The sequence below is a fragment of the Vanellus vanellus genome (genome assembly GCF_965231255.1).
Source record: "Vanellus vanellus genome assembly, chromosome: 2".
In the NCBI taxonomy this organism is placed as follows: Eukaryota; Metazoa; Chordata; class Aves; order Charadriiformes; family Charadriidae; genus Vanellus; species Vanellus vanellus.
The window spans coordinates 116,829,368-116,844,513 of NC_138906.1; the positions used below are offsets into that span (position 1 = coordinate 116,829,368).

The 15,146-nt window shown below is 42.2% G+C and overlaps 1 protein-coding gene across 1 annotated transcript in view; it reads right to left on the reverse strand.

Annotated features, from left to right (window-relative positions):
- The window catches only part of SMCHD1 (structural maintenance of chromosomes flexible hinge domain containing 1), a 93,693-nt gene extending 88,288 nt beyond the window's left edge, over positions 1–5,405 (reverse strand). The window contains exon 1 of the mRNA XM_082479587.1: positions 5,138–5,405. Coding sequence (XP_082335713.1) covers positions 5,138–5,314 — 177 coding nt within the window. The 5' untranslated portion in view covers positions 5,315–5,405. The remainder of the gene's footprint in view (positions 1–5,137) is intronic.
- Positions 5,406–15,146: the final 9,741 nt, after the last annotated feature.

Consider the following 15,146-nt stretch of genomic DNA (forward strand, 5'->3'; position numbering starts at 1 on the left):
CGGGGAGACCTTATAGCAGCTTTCCAGTAACTAAAAGGGGCCTACAAGAAAGGGTGGAGAGGGAATCCTTTTATGAGGGAGTGTAGTGATAGGACAAGGGGTAATGATTTTAAACTGCAAGAGGGTAGATTTAGATAAGATATAGAAATTCTTTACTCTGAGGTGAGACACTGGAACAGTCTGACCCAGAGAATCTGTGGAAGCTCCATCCCCGGAAGTGTTCAAGGCCAGGCTGGACGGTGCTTTGAGCAATACGGTGTAGTGGAGGGTGTCCCTGGCCAGGGCAGGGGGTTGGAACTAGATGATCTTTAAGGTCCCTTCAACTCTAACCATTCTATGATTCTATGAAACTTCAGTAGCAAGGATGCTACGCACAAGCATTTCCGTGAAGCCTGAAATACAACATGAGTTTTGGAAAAAACTCACAGTGTTGTTGCATCTCATGCATGCCTTACAGTACCACCAACAGTGTCTTTAAAAATCAAGGAAAAGCTTGTTTTATGTATGCACAGCATGTTTAAAATAAATGTATTTTTAGTGTCTGATCATATAGAATCTTGAAAAGTGAGTAAATGAACACAGATTTTATATTATAAAAATATAATTATTGCAAGATGGATTGATTTCATCATTAAGAACTGAAGTACTTTTATTGAGCAAATTTATCAGAACAGTAGCTTGGTAAGTAATCCAAATACCTCTTAAATACATTTAGGAGTTACCCTCTGGTGTAGCAGCAGTTGCTAATATTTTTTCACTGTTCACAACTAATTTCATTACATGTTATTTATTAGGCATTGGCAAGCAAATCTTAAAAAAAAATAAAAAAAATTAAACTTATTTCTTGAGTTTCCACCACTGCTGTGCTGCTTCTCCATATTCCCTCTTAACGAACATCCTTTTTGTTTTGCCTCTTTGCTCGTTGACAACTTGGAATTTATTTTGGTGGACTGGCAAAATAATCTGTGCAAGTTGTAGGTAGACTGTTAGGATACAATGGGAAGCTCAACAAAAGATGTGACAAAAGATTAAAAGCAAAATATTTTTGCTTTGTTTATTGCTGTGCCTGAATTTTGAGTATTTACTTAAATTACTAATATTTACCTTATACACACAGATTACAGACATATACTTCCTATATATTTCTTCAAAAAGAGGTCACAACAATGATGAAGAGTTTCAAAAGAATTAAAGAAGCATTTAGAAATGTGTTTGATTCCTATTTAAACAGTAGCACTAATTTTAGTACCATTAGCTCTCTTCAGACTGGTACTTCACCTCAAAGCCTCTCAAAAAACCCTTCACGTATAACAACAACTGTGCAGTTTTCAGCACAGATACCTTTCTGCTTTAAAAAGCCTGTGACCTCTGTAAGGCCCTGGAAGGATTCCTGCTATCTTAGCAACAAACTGGAATGCTCCAACCTCACCATGTACGTGGACAACAAGAGCAAGGGATCTAGGATTAGCTGCCAACAAAGTTTAGCTCCATTGTGCTCAGTGCAGGTAAGTATTTTCCAATTACACCCTAAACATCAGGACAAGCAGTGGGGCATTTACCTAATAAAAGATGACAGGAAGGTGTACAAGCAACAGTACTCCCAAGAAGAGGCAAGACTCCCTATTTAATTGACTTACTAACCTCAAAACTTCATGGTTCTGGGGACTGAATGAAATTACATGACTGCTCCACATACATTCAAGTGGAATAATCAAGCTCACAGATCACTTTTGATTAAGATGTTTCTGCTTTAGCATTGATCACTACAAGGAAGAAGAATGACAAACTATATATGGTCCATCTCCTTTTATAAAGATTTACTTTTTAATCTCTCCCCCCCCCCCCAAGGAAAGGCTAATTTATCAGTATATAAAGCCACATCCAGCCACACTGCCATGCATTATCTTGTTGTTAGGGGACAGTAAGAAAATTCGTAAGGTGACAACGAATATTTGCTTCAAGATCAAAACAAACAAAAGTTTCAAAAATTAATAAAGAACTTTTTAATAATAATAGAAGAATGCTTTATATGACAACAGACAGAGAGGACACAAACCAGCTCCTAAACCCACCTCTCAGTGGCTGAATCTCTTGTCTCAAGAATCAGTTATTTTGCTACACAAATAGGAATATACTCACTTTCTCTCTGCATTATGAAAAAAAAGTAAGTCTCAGCAGAATGCTAACACTATGCCTTCAGGCATTCAAGTATTTTCAACTTGGGATCATCACCTACTGTGATCAGGTTTAATTTCATTATTTATTCAAGATTTACATTCTCATTTGACTACTACGTATCCAGTTATATCCAAAGGAATTCTCTTACACCACAGAAAGATGTTCACAGCAGAAACAGTTCCAACAACTTAATATATTTCTGGCTTCCTTGTCAGACATTACCACCCCCACAGTCCAGGTGGCAGACTGGAAAGTGCACATGTACCTTCTCTGCTACAGTTTAGTAGTAATTTAGTTGCAAGACAAACTGCCAATGAAAGTCAATTTAAAGCTGAGCCTGTACTGAGCTTGAGCCACTGGACAGGATACCTGTGGAAATGAACACTGCATTTGCCTGATCATGTACTCAGGTCTCTAATAGCTTTAATTGGAGAGAGCGAATACAACATTCCATTTCATCTCAGTCTGAACGATTCAAAACTTGCTTATGAAAAAAAAATAAAAATCTTTCTTCCTGAACTTTCATCACTTCCCTGATACATTTTCAGCACTATGAAGTAGGGAAAGTCTTTCCCAGTCAGGTGAACCCATTCATCACCGTTCTCCTCAAAGTAGTTAATTGCAACTTTCAAGAGGCCAGAGACATCAGACATTAAACTTCCTGGACCTCAGCCTGTCCAGTTTTCACCGTATCAGCATTTACTGGTCACGTCAAACCATCTGAATGCATGGCAGCATGTGGAGGCAGTTACATCCCCACATGTAAGACAATGAAATCTCCGAGGTGCAAAGAGCCACCACACTGAAATTAGCTGTGACAGAGGCATCTCTGTGTGTCAACACATTACTGGAGAAGGCCTTTCTCTAAGGGAATGACCATTGGAGGTTCTTCTTGCACAGGTTTATAAGAGTACCAACTCTATCATCCTTGACACCCCAAAACAGCCACCAGGATTGGTGATAAGAATCATGGAGTTGACACGGTAAGAAACTATACTTGAAAATTTTACTTTCACAGGCACCAAATCCAAACACACCAAGTCCTGTTTTGCAGCGCCAGACTTTGCACACACTATGTTGCACATCCGAGTGGTGTACCTAATGGCATTAAAGTTCTTACTCCACAATGCCAATACATTTTTGGGATAAGAAAACTCTGAAGCTGTTTGTACTCCAGATTTGTCACATCTTGTGATGATGGCTTACGTAAGACTACAAATATGCCAAAAGCTCTGTGAACTACTGAACACCATGAGGTTGTGTGGAAATAGGAGTCACTGGAGTGTGCAGCATTTATAAAAAAGCCATGAAAAGAAAGACTCCCTTGTTGCAAATTAGCATTAACCTCAGCCCACCAATTAATTACAACAGCTAAGAAAAAAGATGGGTTAAACATCAACATATTTGCCCTGAATGCTGAAAATATGAAGTATCCTTGCAATTTATCTGCTAGGTACAGTTTGAGATGGGATCCATCAAGATAACTTTTGGAAGAAATCACATCATACATAGGAGATACAAACCCTGTAATGATGCTCCATTAAAAGAGGAAGTTGGTTCTTTGAAGGCCATGAATCCACTCCACTACCTAACTTCTCATAATGTTACACTGCATAATGTGTACTGATCTCTCTATTCCATTCAGTTACTTGTTCTTCCAGTCTTTGGGGGTGCTGATCAGATCAAGGGATGTGCTAACACTCTGTAGCCAAGTTACTGCTGGGTAATAGCACCTTAAGTAGTAGCACAGATTCAGTACCTCTAATAGAACATGAATTTTGAACACTGAAGTAGAACTGCGCAAGGAGGAGGTAGTCATGTGTGACAGCTATTCCTGCTGATACTGATACTCAAAGCTTCTATCGCAGTAGGAAACCACTAAATACTGTCCAGACATAGGACAAACCAAGCAATTTCTTTGAAGAGATTATAACCTAGAGAGCAAAGAGCAAATCACACTGGATAAAGAAACTAAAATAGAATGGTTTATCAGACCATTAGTGAACAAATTACAGCTGATTTGGCAGTGTGTTTCACAATATAAAACATGCAGGCAGCTAACAGGTTTATGGCTTTTATAACTTCCTCAGAAAACGAAACCGTGACAGAAAGTGGGCGATGCCTATTGGTATCACTAGCAAACTAAAGTAAACAAGCTCGTATGTAGAAAGAAATCTCCACCTCCGAGAGATCTGAGGACAGTTCTTATTTTGCGTAAGGAAAGAGAACTGAAAGGATACACGAGACAGCAAAGAACCAGCCACGTGAAGTATTTAAACGGCAGCCACCACCGCGGGCTTCACAGAGACAGTTAAGGGCTCAATACGGGAAACGACCGGCGCTTATCGCCGCCCCCTCGGACAGCACAACCACCGCCGCTCCGGCCCTCCGGCACGCTGCACCGCGCCCGAGGACTCCGCCCCCTCCCGCCGCCGCTGCCGCCGGTTCCCCGCGCGGGGGAGCTGCCGCGCCGCCCGCTCCCTTCCCGCCTGCCGCCAGGGGCTCGCTCCCGCCGCGCCGCCGGACGGGCCTTTCCAGCGCGGCGGAGCCGGGTGCGCGGGGGAAGGGTACGCCACGGCCTCTCCTCGACGTCCGCCCGCCTGTCCCGCCAAGAAAGTTTGGGGGAAGGAGGCAGGCGCGGCGGCCCGCGCCTCCCCGGGCAGGCGGATGAGGCAGCGGCCTCCCCCCTCCCCACCCCACCTCACCCTCGGCCGCCCAAGGGGCCCCCTCGCGCCTCCCCTCGCACGTGGAGCTGCGGCACGTGCCGCTACCAACCCCCCCCACCCCCCGCACCGAGAGGCCCGGCCGCGCGCGCGGAGCGTTAGCGACGGTTGGGAGCCTCGGCGCCCCTCGGTCGCGCCTCCGCCGGAAAAGCGTTAACGCCGAGGCCGGCCCCGCCGCCGCCGCGGTCGCCTTCCCTCCCTCCGTTTCCCGCTCCCCCCCTCCCCGCCCTCAGTACCTGGCAGACGGCGCTGCGGAAGCCGCGGTAGTTGTCCTTGCCGTAGCTGAGCACTTTCTCGTCCGGGTCCGCCTGCTCCTGGCGCCGGTCGAAAAGAAACACGGTGCGGTCCCCGTTGCCGCGAGGCAACACCGGCCTGCGAGCTCCGCGGCAGCTTCCCGCCGCCGCTGCTGCCATGTTGGGAAGCCCAGGAGACGGAAACCGTCCCGCAGCGATGGCGGCGGCCACGGCGGGACCTACTGCCTGGCCCGCGAGCTCCCCCGCCCGGCGCCACCCGTCCCGCGCGCGGAAGCCCCGGCCGGAGAAGGAGGCGGAGCCAGGCGGGAGGCTGTGGCGAAGGCCCGGAAGTTGGTGTGGGGTGGGGGAGAGGGCGCTGCGCGGGGCGACGGCCGTTCCGCCACCGGGGGTGGGGCCGGGCGGGCGGGAAGCGGCGAGGAAACGAAAGCGCGTCTCAGCGCCACGACCTCGGAAGGAGTTCTTGTTCTTCACTGTATGTCACTTCCGCTCCGCCGGGCGGGGCGGGGTGGGGCTGGAGCCGCCGCTGCCGCTGGAGTGGTGCAGGCGGCCTGGGTGGGGGAACCGCGTGCTGCTCTTGGCCGCCGCACCCGCTCCGGTGGTTGGGGCGGCCGAGGCCGCCGCCCGCCGCCTCTTCGGCGCGGAGCGGGTGGTGGCGGGGGCCCTGGCTCGCGGGCAGGGCCGGCAGCGGGCTACTGTCGCCTCGTGGAGACACCCCCAGCACAATCCTGGGCAGGGGCGCCCGGCAGCGCCTCGGCCGAGCCCGGTCGGTGGCATGTTCGTCGGTGAGGTGCCCGTCAGTTGTAGCGGTGGCGTAACGGAGAGGGCTTGTCCGTGGGTTTGGCGCGGCAGAGTTCGGCTTGAGTCCAGAGGTGTGAAGTGCTCGTCCCGTCTGCCTTAGAATAAACGAGGCAATCAAGATCCATAAGCTGTTGTTTGCTCTTTTTAATGTTTGGTGCTTGAAATGCTTTCTTCCTCTGAAGGAAGGAGTTGGTGTATTGTCTTCAATCTTAAAAATCAAATTTCAGTTGAAACTTTATTAAAGTTCTTTTTTGTATATGCAAAACCCAATAGCTTTTGTCTTGTGCTGTTACAGAATGGTAAGACTACTGTAGCTGCAAAACTGCAGTTGAAATAGAATAATTCAAGAAATCGATGGAGTCTTCACGACCTTCAAGGAACCAGTGGAACATACTTGTCAGGAAACTGCCAAGATCTTTTGATTTGTCATTCATTGTAGGGGAGACCAACAGCTTTTCCTCCTGTCATAAACATTAGGGACATAATTGGGGTGCACTTTAGAAATGAGCTTAGAGAAAGAAATTCAATAATCACAATTTATGCATTCAGGTTTCCGGAAGGTGCAGCTTACGCTTCTGATGGGGTAAACTCAGAGAAACCACTTTCTGCGCTTAGCGTGTTCTCCTTGTCCTTGCAGTTCAGTCTTTTATGCTGTGTGTTGTTCATACGTACATTCTGCGTTTATGCATAGCCTTTCGGTACTATCAGTTGAGCATAACACTTTAAAGAGTTTCCTCATTATTTGCTGTCATTTCTGAGAGAAGTCTTTGATCTAAGAATACATAAATGTAAGTGGAAACATTTATATCTGTAGTCACTGTGTGATTTGAGGGTGACATTGTCATTGTCTGACACAACTGCTTGTACAGATTGGCATCTAGAAGATGTATGTGGATGGACACTGATCTTTCACCTTCAGGCCCTCTAAAAAGATGATTTCCACGCCTCCCCCCCTCCCCCCCGTAAATTAACTTCTTTCCTTTCCTTTCAAGTTTTCTTCATACAAAATTGCAACTCATCTCATTTAGCAGTGCTTGAGGGGTACGTAGGGTGTGTAGTCTTCTTAGGACAGGAATATGAAATTAAAGAGAAAACTGTCCAAAGGAACACAGTCCTCTTCCTATGTGGTCTGTCCTGCTTGTCTAGAAAAGGTGCAAACAGGAATGCTCAGAGGTGTGCAGCTGCTTCTGTTTCAAGGACTCTTGTCTTTGAAAGGAAAGGATTGTGATGGCATGTAGGGGAGGTTTGTAAAACAGTGGAAGTGGCAAGTGAGTAACAGGAAAAAAACCTCATGCAAGAGCTGAGGTTCATGCTATACTATGCACTTTTTTTGCTATACACTACATGCTGTACACTGTAGAAGAAAATTGCATAGTGGAACTGAGCACTGCAGAGTTTTGGGAGAAGAAAGAGCGTGTGTGCTATCCAGTTAAGAGAGGAAGGGTCTCTTGAGAGTTTTCATATAGGCTGTGACACGGAGCCCCTCTAAATGATGACTTGATGAGATTTGGAAGGGCGTATCAAACCTCATTACTTTATGAGTTCATTAAACAGGATTTTGTTTTACAGCATACTTGTATTTCTAGACTTGAGACAGCATTTCCATTTTGGGATGCTAACTGCTTTGAGGAAAAAAAAACCTGGTGAATTATTCCATCTAATTTCAAAATGAATACGCTAAGGGGTGAAGGATGGATCTACCTGAAGTGCAGGCTCTTCACTTGCATGGAAATAAAGTCCTCATTATTTAGCTTATCTGCAAGCTGATTTAAAGAATGCCTGCAGTTGCAAAGTTTTAATTCTGCAGTGTGAAGTGTTTTGCTTTATTAACAACTGAGTAATCATTTTCAGTCCTTATGGAAAAAAACTTTTTTGCTGGACAAAAGATTATTGCTTACATTGATTTACTAGATTTTAAAGTCAGATGTATTATTTTTCACAATTAATAGTAGCATTAGAGTAACCTATTATTTGTTCATCTTGCCACTTGATATTTCAGATGATGCTCAGGAATGTGTTTATGTGTGGGAATGTATTTATCATTATATCCTCCCTGTATCTTAACTTTTTCATTCAAGGAATAAATAAAGTATCTGATTTCTTTGTATTAAGAGAGAATATAAACTAAGTTCCAGTACTGGCTATTTTTAGATAGTAAGTATTTTGTGTACATGTAATGAAAATCGCTGTGTCTTCACTAGAATAAAGCGCACAGCCATTCTTGGGAAGACAAATGCCATAATTCTGAGTGTACCCCCCTTCTTCCTCTTCCTGCAACTTATACACTGAGCATGATATCATGTGGTATGGAATATCCCTTTGGTCAGTGGGGTCAGCTGTCCCGGCTGTGTCCCCTCCCAACTTCTTGTGCACCCCCAGCCTACTTGCGGGTGGGGTGAGGAGCAGAAAAAGCCTTGACTCTGTGTAAGCGCTGCTCAGTACTAATGAAAACATCCCTGTGTTATCAACACTGTTTCCAGCACAAATCCAAAACGTAGCCCCATACTAGCTACTATGAAGAAAATTAACTCCACCGCAGCCAAAACCAGCACCTAGCTTCATAGCTTTTTGTTTTTTTTTTTTCATTTACTTATCAGTAACTTGAAAAAAATAACTTGAGCAACTGAAGTGACAAAATTTGTGAAACACAGTCTGGTTGGTCGAGATGACTGTAAAGATAGCTCATGGTTGTGAGATATCTGACCAATATGATAACAGATTAAATTAGATTTTTAAAAGTTGAAGGCAACACAGGGACAGATGGTGGAGGATGGACAATGAACCGTTTGTTCACACTCCTGTGGTCCAAATTAACTCTATCAGCTGGGCTTTGTGAGTAAAACTCATGTAAATTCTCACTGTTCATTGTGTACTTCATTAACAAAAATACAGCTGTGACATGCTCATTTAAAATCCGATGGAAATCATGGCTGAGATGACGACAGATAGCATTTAACTAGTTGTGAAAAGGGTGCCTAAAATGACTGGGTTGCCAAACTAAGAAAATATTATAGTTAAAATTATAAAAATAGGAAAGATAATCAGGAACTTCTGGTCTATCTTATAAAGCAAGAAGGGACATGGAGTTACATTAAAAAACCACAAAGCACTGATAGGAAGATATACTTTTCAGAAAACATTTGATTGAACTGTGAAATATGTTTTCACATTATTACAATTAATAATTAAATGAGATTTAAAACCATTTTTTCTTTATGTGAATAGAAACTCATGTTGTATTTCAGGCTTCACAGAAATGTTTGTGTGTAGCATCCTTGTTACTGACGTTTCATAGAATCATAGAATGGTTAGAGTTGGAACTTTGCCATTCACCCACAAGGGACAAATGACTGCCGCCAAAAATGCAGTGGTCATGAAATAAGTTTGGTAGCAATCCACTGTATCTTGTCAGTAGCAGAGTTTCCTGTCGCATGGGAAATGAATGAAAATAGACCAAACCTTAAAAAATTTCTTCCTCTGTGAAACCAAGAAACGTGAATGATTCTTGAACAAGTACATGAAAACATGTATATGACAAATACACATTGGAAGAAAACAGTTTTTAATTTGTGGAAAGGCTGTTGAAGTATAAGGTTAATGTCTTCAAGCATTAATATTTTAATAGAACATTGTTGCTGTTATACTTGCAAAGGTTTTTTTTTTATTTTAAGGACTGTGTCTGAAGAAGTCCCTCCAACCACACTCTTAAAAGTTATAAAGACTGGGAACAAATACATCATTGTCTCCTGTGTGATGTGTAAGAAATAGGAAAACTTCATAAATACATTGTCACAGGAAAGCTCCTACTGCTTGTGTGGGAGATTATGCTTTTCAATTCAAGTTGATATTGCTGCTAGAGGGTCTTATTTGAGTATCTTCCAGTCTTTTCATAGCTGAGCGTCATTGCTACTTGCTTTTTCTTTGGAAGGCTCCTTCCTCCTTTCACTTTTCTTGTCACCTTGGATTTGGCACTCTTTTCTTGGTCTTTCCTTTGCCCTAGACTAATGGCTGCTTTCTCCTGAACCATCAAGACGTGCCTTCATCACCAGCTCCAGCAGCAGCACCATGGAGTCCAAGCCAATAGACCAGGCTAGACTAGTTGACTGCTTAATCATTTAAATGTCTCTTCCTGCCATTGCCCCATGCTCCAGATTTTGGGATGGTGACATAGTAACCATTGACCCATCTTTCCCACTGTAGGCATCTTTTGCTGTGCAAGGATTCTGCAAGCCTGTATCACAGAGGTTTTGTTGTAGCACACGCAAAAGATGGCTAGGATTTAAGGAGCTTCTAGGCTAAGCATTTGTGTGCTCACCACCCACAATAAAACACATGAGGAATATCTTCTGAGTAATCAGTCAGATGAGAGAGGTTGATCTTTGGTGGTTGGTGGAAGAGATCCTCAGTGATGCTGAACTGCCATTCTCTGATTTCTTGTTTATTCCTTTACAATTTTGTGTCTTTCAAGTTGGTGGTTTTCCTCTTTAAAAAACCTACACTTGTCCAAATAGTGCAATCTCTGGCTGTAGTTTTCCATTTCTTATCTTGTGTGACTTTACTCTGCAGCTTTCCTTATGACTTTCTTACAACCGATGGCCAAACCCTTGGGAGGGGAGGATGACAGTAAGTCACTCTACAGTATTAGTCAAGCAGAGCCCATTACTTTGGTGTCCTCTCTGGACTTCAAATGTGATGTATTGACCCTTGCCAGTTAAAACCTGTCAGATAATTAGAACTGGTAACTCCAGATCCTCTTTTCCAGACAGAATAGTGAGGGACTTTCCTTTCAGCTGCGTGCACCAGTAGCCACATGTGACTGTGCCAGTGTTCTCGGAAGAGCCATCTAATTTCTACTGATATGAAGGCATTCACTATACCGAATCATAGTATGAAAAGTGAAACTAAATTCTATGCATCTTGCTTGTTTCAAAATATTTATATGCATTCCATCACCACCTGTCTTTCCTTCTGCTTTGGAGTCTTGCCAAACTGGTGAATATTTCAGTGGAGGTGAAATTGGAGTAGCAGACAATTTCATGTGCCTTTTAAATCTTAACCCTTTGCAGAGGGTTCTTAAGACTAAAATGCTGATCAGATAAGACAGTGCCAATTAAAACTGTGATCTCACGCACGAGGTGCTAGGGAAAACACCATACAGATGACACATCACAAAGACTCCTTGTTATCACAAAGCTATTGATAAGGAGTTCTGGAATGGAGGGACACCACATTCAGTCATCCTGTAGACAGACATGTGATCGTATCTACTTCAGGCAAATGTCAGGACTAGCAGACCCTTAGGAACTGGGATTCACAAAAGGTCTTGTCTCCAGAGGGGAGCAGAGCACAACAGACCTGGCATCCGTAATGTTTTATGTAGTGAGGGTACTACATGGTCAGGCCAGTAGCATGGACAGTCTCACACGTGAGCGATATGCTAGAGCACTTTCTCTGCTTGGCAATCATTGCTGTTGCCTGACCTGTGGTAAATAACAATTGCCTTTTATTCCTCTAGTAAATTTTTAATCTCCAAATCTGAAAAACAGACCGTGAGATGGCATGCAGATACTCTTCTGCCAGATCTCGCTGTTGTACTGATGCAAACTGACATCTGCTAGAAAAATCCTGTAAACAAATCAAGTTCTATAGAAAAAGCCTGCAAAATTATTTAAGTTTTCTCAGGCTGACTGAGCAGTCTCTGCCAAGCTCCTGATACAGGACTGAAGATGTCAGCGTGCTTCTCTGACATGACAGTGAGGACACTGATGGCTGTATGAGTTTTCTGTGCTTCTTCCACTCCTTAAAAACAAATGGATACCATCAAAAACTTTCAACAAGCACCTAGAATGTAAAACTCTAACGAAGATCTAATAGTCTCTATTGCCGAGATCTTTGCAACGAAAAAGACCTCGACAATATATGATTTCATCATGCCAGGACCCTTTCACAGCCAAAAGTCTGGAGAGAGCAAGTGTTGCAAAAACAGGTCAATTCCCTGTTCTATACTACTGCAAAAGAGGGGGGTTAACAGACTCAGAGACATTAAAACAAAACAGTGCTCCCCAGAGAAGAGAAAAGATAATACGTTTAGTGTCTTCAGATTCTTTGCAGTGCTCAAAATACTTACACACCAAATAATATATAGAGTAGCGTCCTGGTTTGAGTGACACAAGACTAATTCCTCCTCTAATACTTGGGAAGACTGCACTTTTAGAAGACTCTAGTGTCCGAATTTGTGAAAATATTTACTTTGTAGCCAGCTATGGTGTGTGGGTTTCAAGGTCTCGGTGTTTTCGAGCTAGCCAGGTGCAGGGATGAGGAGGAATGAGACCCAGGCACTTGACTCAAGCTGACCAACAGGATTATTTCATAACATCAACATCAGATTCACTATAAATTAGAAAATTTGCTGTGAAGTTTGCTCTCTCCCTTGATGGCTGCCATCTTGAAAACTTTGTGCCCCGGTGCCAGACCCCTGTGCCCTTCCCTTCCTCCCGAAGCCATAGCACTGGCAGTGTCCAACATTTGCTGTCCACTGCTGGGAGTGCACAGCTTCCTACTGATAGAATTGGCCAAGTATAATCTTTGCATATTCTGTATTCATACTGGGGTCAATATTGGTTCTTTAGTGCTAGTAATGTTAATTATCGAATCTTACTCTATTAAATATGTTTATACTTCAACTCCCGTGTTTCCTTGTTTTTCCCCGATTCCCTTTCCCAGGTGGAGAGGGGTCATTGGGTGATAGAGTGATTGTCTAAATGACAATAAATTGTTATGGGTTTCTTAAACCATAACAAGTAGACATAGGCAAGTAGTTGTCAGTGCTACTGTCTACAGAATCTCCATTGCTTTGCACAGAGTCACTTGGCATGAAAGACCATGGACTTCCTTTTTACTATAGAGCACTGCTGCAGGGAGTTTCCCCTTTTATTGAAAAGGGAATTTCTTCAGCTGTTGGCCTTTTCTTCTTTTGTACTCTTTTCAGAAATAAGAAGATAAAAATATATATGAGGTTTATCAATTCTACCACAAAAGGTAGAACAGGGATGAGAATGCCCATTAAAGACCAAAGTACACAAAATTCTAGAAGTATTACAGAACCAACAGAGAACAACTTATTGTTATCTAGCTTGGAACTAAAGACTTGCGTAGTACAGCCATGCAGTACTGTACATTGGCAAAACCAATGAGAAGGGTCCGAGTAGCCTTGTATACATGAGCTGAATGGACACTGAGAAGTTAAAAAAGCCTTATCAGGCTCATATGATGCACTCAAGAAGTACTTCATAAAGAACTACCCACTTCTTGACAGTGATGCAAATTTCTGGCAACAAAATCTGAAAAATAACATACTCCAGGGAAGCGAACAAAGCTATACACAGGAATTCTACCGTGCTTCTACAGCAGCAAGTGGTATTTTTTTATAACTAGGTATAAAAAAAAAAAAAATCAGATGGAAGAGTGGTCATGTAAAGGAAATAGTCCTTTAATACTTAAGATAACAAAAAGCTGGTTGGAAAGATTAAAGCCAAAGGGATACCTACGCGCATAAATCAGTTCTCAAATTAGCTTGGACCTCTGCTCCTTAAAGTTTTTAAAAAAGCCATCCATTTTTAAAGGTTAAGACAATTTTTATTCCTTTGCAATTTATAGGAAACAGATGTTTCTATATTTATTTTTCCTCTACAAAATGCACGTTTAACAGCCAAGTATAGTTAGGGAATTAGTATCTGCTGCTAAGATAATTACCTAGTTCCTCCAGGAAAAATCAAATTAATTGTGCTCTTTATGTCATGTTTCTGTACTTGCAGTAAGAATCTATCCTTCAGAGAAACAGGTTTAAGAAATTTTATTGAGTATAAAAATACATAAACTTAAGGCATATTAAGTAAACTGTACAAAAGATACAGTAGCAAAAAACCTGTGTCCATACAAAAGCAAAAAAATTACAAACGACTCGTAGTACTGAAGTGTGCAGGTGCCAGTGGTACATTATGATTAAGACTTTACATGCTAGTAAAAGAAAGAAACAAAACCAAAATCAAGAGGAGTAATTATGTTCAAGTGTCTATTGTCTAACTTTAAAAGCCATATTCCAGAATACAAATGAAAAAATAACTGACTACTTGACTTCAATATCACACAGGAGCCATGTTCAAGAAGCTCTGAAAAATTACCTCCATTTTAAAATGTGAAGACATTACCTAGTAAACATTGGCCAATGTTAATGTATTGTTATATTAAAATATAAAAATCCCCATAGTATTTTACAGAACCTAGGTTAAAGCCTGAGCTGGTTCTAAAGTCAATTCAGTTTAACTGACATACAGACCCAATAACTTGTTGCCAACATTACAAATGTGGACTTTTTATTACTCAGACTACTTCAATTTCAGAATAATACATTTGCCAGTACATGAAGTAAGGTCATCGTGACCTTGATTCTTTAACCCATTACCGTTGGGTTAGTATTAATCTTTGGAAGTGACATTTATTTTCATTTCATTTACTCAGTCAACTGACTACTCCACATGGCAAAGAACCTGCAGATACTAATAAACACAGGAACAGTCAATTACAGAAGCAGAGACAAACAGTTATCAGGCAGCCAAGAGAGAGCATAGCCCCTAAATAAGCACCTAGTTTAAAGGAACATGATTATTCTGTATGGTTCACAGGTTTGCTTAATTAAAAGAATATTGCTTTAGATAACAAAAATACTAGAAAGATCACAAAGGAAAAAAAAAAGCTTCTAAAGAGAAGGAACTGAGATTTGATAAGGATTAGGCTGTTACAGGAAAAAAAGTCTGTAAAGGTAAAATGAAAGAGAACAACAGAAGCAAGCAGAAATACTACCCACCTGTCAGAAAACTTTTATAGCTGTCAACTTAAACTTCTGGAGTACAACAAAGGAACAGAAAGTTAGAAGCTTAAATAATGCCATCATTATCATAGTATCTGAAACAAAATACTCATACCAGAGCCAAAAGATTCACACGCTATGCTAGGAGCAACTGAGTTTTATATATGCTCTGCAAAAATAGTCTAGAATTAAAGACTTTTCAGTATTTATTTGCAGTCTGTGTTCAGATGGTACAGCTTAAGTTTTGTTGTATATCCTAGGGATTTGCGTTTAATTCAAATATTGTGTGTAATTATAGAATTAAGGAGCAACTTCATTTAGCTATCG